Source organism: Phymastichus coffea, unplaced genomic scaffold (genome assembly GCF_024137745.1).
Source record: "Phymastichus coffea isolate CEN01 unplaced genomic scaffold, Cenicafe_Pcof_1.1 PCOF00095, whole genome shotgun sequence".
NCBI classification, from domain to species: Eukaryota; Metazoa; Arthropoda; class Insecta; order Hymenoptera; family Eulophidae; genus Phymastichus; species Phymastichus coffea.
In genome coordinates, this window is record NW_026706906.1 from 566,510 (window position 1) to 569,780 (window position 3,271).

General features: G+C 30.2%; 1 protein-coding gene across 1 annotated transcript; it reads right to left on the bottom strand.

Moving 5' to 3' along the window:
* Positions 1 to 451: 451 nt before the first annotated feature.
* LOC131669658 (uncharacterized) lies at positions 452 to 3,054 on the bottom strand. The gene is made up of 4 exons (XM_058944701.1): positions 2,721 to 3,054; positions 2,560 to 2,650; positions 812 to 946; positions 452 to 686 (listed from the first exon to the last, which is right to left on the bottom strand). The coding sequence occupies exons 1-3, from the start codon at positions 2,984 to 2,986 to the stop codon at positions 830 to 832; spliced, it is 474 nt and encodes a 157-aa protein (XP_058800684.1). The 5' UTR covers positions 2,987 to 3,054; the 3' UTR covers positions 452 to 686; positions 812 to 829.
* Positions 3,055 to 3,271: the final 217 nt, after the last annotated feature.

A 3,271-nucleotide genomic window follows, 5' to 3' on the forward strand; every position in this document is an offset into this window, starting at 1 on the left:
TCACAGGCTCTACGACGCTTGCTCGGCCGCGCGTCGGCGCTGCTATCAAACTTACCGACTTATCGGCGTCGTAGGACCTGTGAGCGTCCACTATTATCGCTCACTGTGTCGCATCTAATGATCGCTCGATGAATTTTAAAACGGATTCTTAAAGATAAAATGTCAAGGAATGCAATAAAAAAAGAATTTTGAAAATAAAAATAACACTTTTTGAGATATGGGCAATTGTTTAAAAAAAATGTTAATAACTTTTGGAAAAATTGATATTAAAGTATTGTTCGCATAATATCTTTAAAGTACACTCTTTTATGCGTAAAATAAAAAAAATTCGTTTTGATAACTTCAATGGTTGCGGAGATATACATTTTTGAAAATTTTTCGTCAAAAATTTTCAATTGTTTATAACTTTTGATATAATTATTATAATGATCTAATAATCCATACTTAAATACAGTACCATATATGCAATATGTAGACCAAGCTTCAAGAAAATCCGAAACCTATCCCTGAAAAGCTGATCGTCATAGTCTGGAATGTGCCTACTATGAAAATCAATCTCTCAATAATATAGTTATTGCTGTTTCCTTTTTTTCAGAAGAATATTTATCCGATATCCAAATAATTTATGTAGTCTCGTGTTTCCGTGTGAACCTCGATCAACTTCGGAGAACTGAACGAATTACCTTCTGAAAATTCGTATTTGTTTATATTATCAGTCATGTAGAACCATTTGCATTACCACACTTTATCCACTTTTTACTAATTTTTTTTTTCGATTAATAATAATTGATAACATAGTGTGATGACTTACAATTTCTTAACATTTTTTTTATTGGGAGGTTTTAATATCCACTTTGAATCCTTTTCTCTCGAAAGCATTTTGTGCCATTGTTTCTTCTTCCATGGAATATTCACGTTGTAATAAAACTTCGTTGCTGAACGTCTGCTGCGAAAATATTAGACATGTAACTGTTAAAGACTGTATACGATTGATTCTAAAAAACTATAGTATTGAAAAAAATGTTCTTTGAGTTGATTTTTCACGTTGAAATTATTTAAGATTTAATGTTTGAAGCAAATAAATTATGTTCTCGAGATTTTAACTTGAAATTGCAATGGTTCATATTTTGAAAAAAGAGGAAAATGAGCAAAATTATGGCGGCTAAAACACTGAAAAATTGTCAAAAACTTCCAGAATTTTTTATTCAAAAACGATGGACTTTAGAAAATATTTAACTGAAGAAAACGTTCTTATAATTGATTAAAGAATACGCTGAAAACTTTCCAGAATTTTTTAGATATTTTAAATTTCTCAAAATTTGAAAATTTTGTTTTGAAGACTATACTTTCTTTAAAAAAATCAGAAACAATCTTACACAATTAAATTTTTCTAAAAATTTGATCAAAGATTCTGACAGTTCATTAAATTTAACATCGAATACGCTTATTTATACATTTCTCAGAACTTATTTCTATAGAAAATATATGCGTTTAAAATCGTTGTGAAAATTTCTACATTCAAGACTTAATGGGTTAATATAGATATTGCATCATTTAATTCTGGTATATGTATTAAATTTATCCAGAAGATTTTGTGCCAAAGATTATTTCGCCATTTAACATTGAAAGTATTTGTAATTTTATGTTTCTAGATACTCAAGTGTTGGTGTAAATAGTTACTAAAATTAATTTTGAGTAAGATTGTTAAAATACTTACTAATTTCTAAAATCATTAAAAATACTTACTAATTTCTAAAATTTATAAAAGCATAACAAAAATTACTTTTGAATCCTACTTGAAGTTTGAGCTTGACATTACATAGTCCAGACAATAGAGCCCGAAAAAGAGCGTTTCGCGTATTTTTTTCCGGAAAGCACGAAATTTTTACTGTGGATAGCTGACAATGAGTGTAATAACATATCTTCATCCAAAGTCTGAAATCGGTGCAAAACATTGTTAACCAGCCGTTTGAAAAAAAAAATTTGATCTATTTTCATGTTTTCGCATATCTTTTTTATTAGCAATTGAATCGAAAAATGGTCCAATGGTTTTTTGTTCGACTGTGGACAAAACGAAACAGTTAATTTGTTGTTAACCGTCTGTATAGATTGAAATTAACATAAGAACTTGCGGCTTCAAAGCTCATAATCTTTACGTAATAAGAACTACATTGAGGTACATGGAAAATCTCTATGATCAAATATTGAACGGTAATTATTAAATAAACAATTGGTCTTTTTGTGTTAATAACTTTTTATCTAATTAACATGTATTAACGTGCGACATATGCTTTTGTAGGTCTTGCCGAGACGAACAAAAAACCATTAGACCATTTTTCGATTCAACTGCTATGAAAAAAGATATTACGCGAAAACATGAAAATAGATCAAATTTTTTTTTTCAAACGGCTGGTTAATAATATTCTGCACCGATTTCAGACTTTGGATGAAGATATGTTATTGTCAGCTATCCACAGTAAAAATTTCGTGCTTTTCGGAAAAAAGTACGCAAAAAATGCTCTATTGCATGGACTATACAATAAAACTTAATACTCTCACCGTTTGTTGGTGTTCGGGAACATAATCTGGTGAAATTATATCAATTTGATCTCGATCCTGATAAGAAGAGTGGCTGTCCATATCTTGTTCCCTATCCACAATATCATTATTGTTACAGGCAATCTTTTTATAGAATGTAAAATGTTTACTAGTCAACTCACCTGTTTTTATACGCGTCCATTATACAATCTTCTAATCGTTGCACATCTTTCACAGTCACATCTTGATGTATGCATAAGATCTCGTGCTGAATTTGGTAAATTTGATCACAATCGCATATCGTTTTGGTTGGAAGCGCATGAGGTGAAGTACAATTGAAAGCATCTTCATTTACGATTTGTGTATTTACATAATCCATTGTTTGCTTGGGATCATTAATTATATTGTGCCTGCGAAACCTGGCAAAAAATCTTCTAAATAGATTCATTGTAATGAATCTTATGGGAATAATCTTCTTATTTTTATTTTTATTTTTATTGAATGTCAAATCTCCACTGATATTTCTGTTTATATACGCCTCTATGTAAGCTTTTAACCGCCTCACGTGTCTTATTTTTGCGTTTAAAGTTTCACGGAAGGTCACGAGATAAAGTATGTACAATTGATGACAATTGCATTTTCTTTTGGTTGTAAGCACAACAGGTGGGCTAAGATTTTCAGCATCCTTGTTTGCGAATTGCGTGATTTCATTAATCGTCGTTTGCTCGGAATT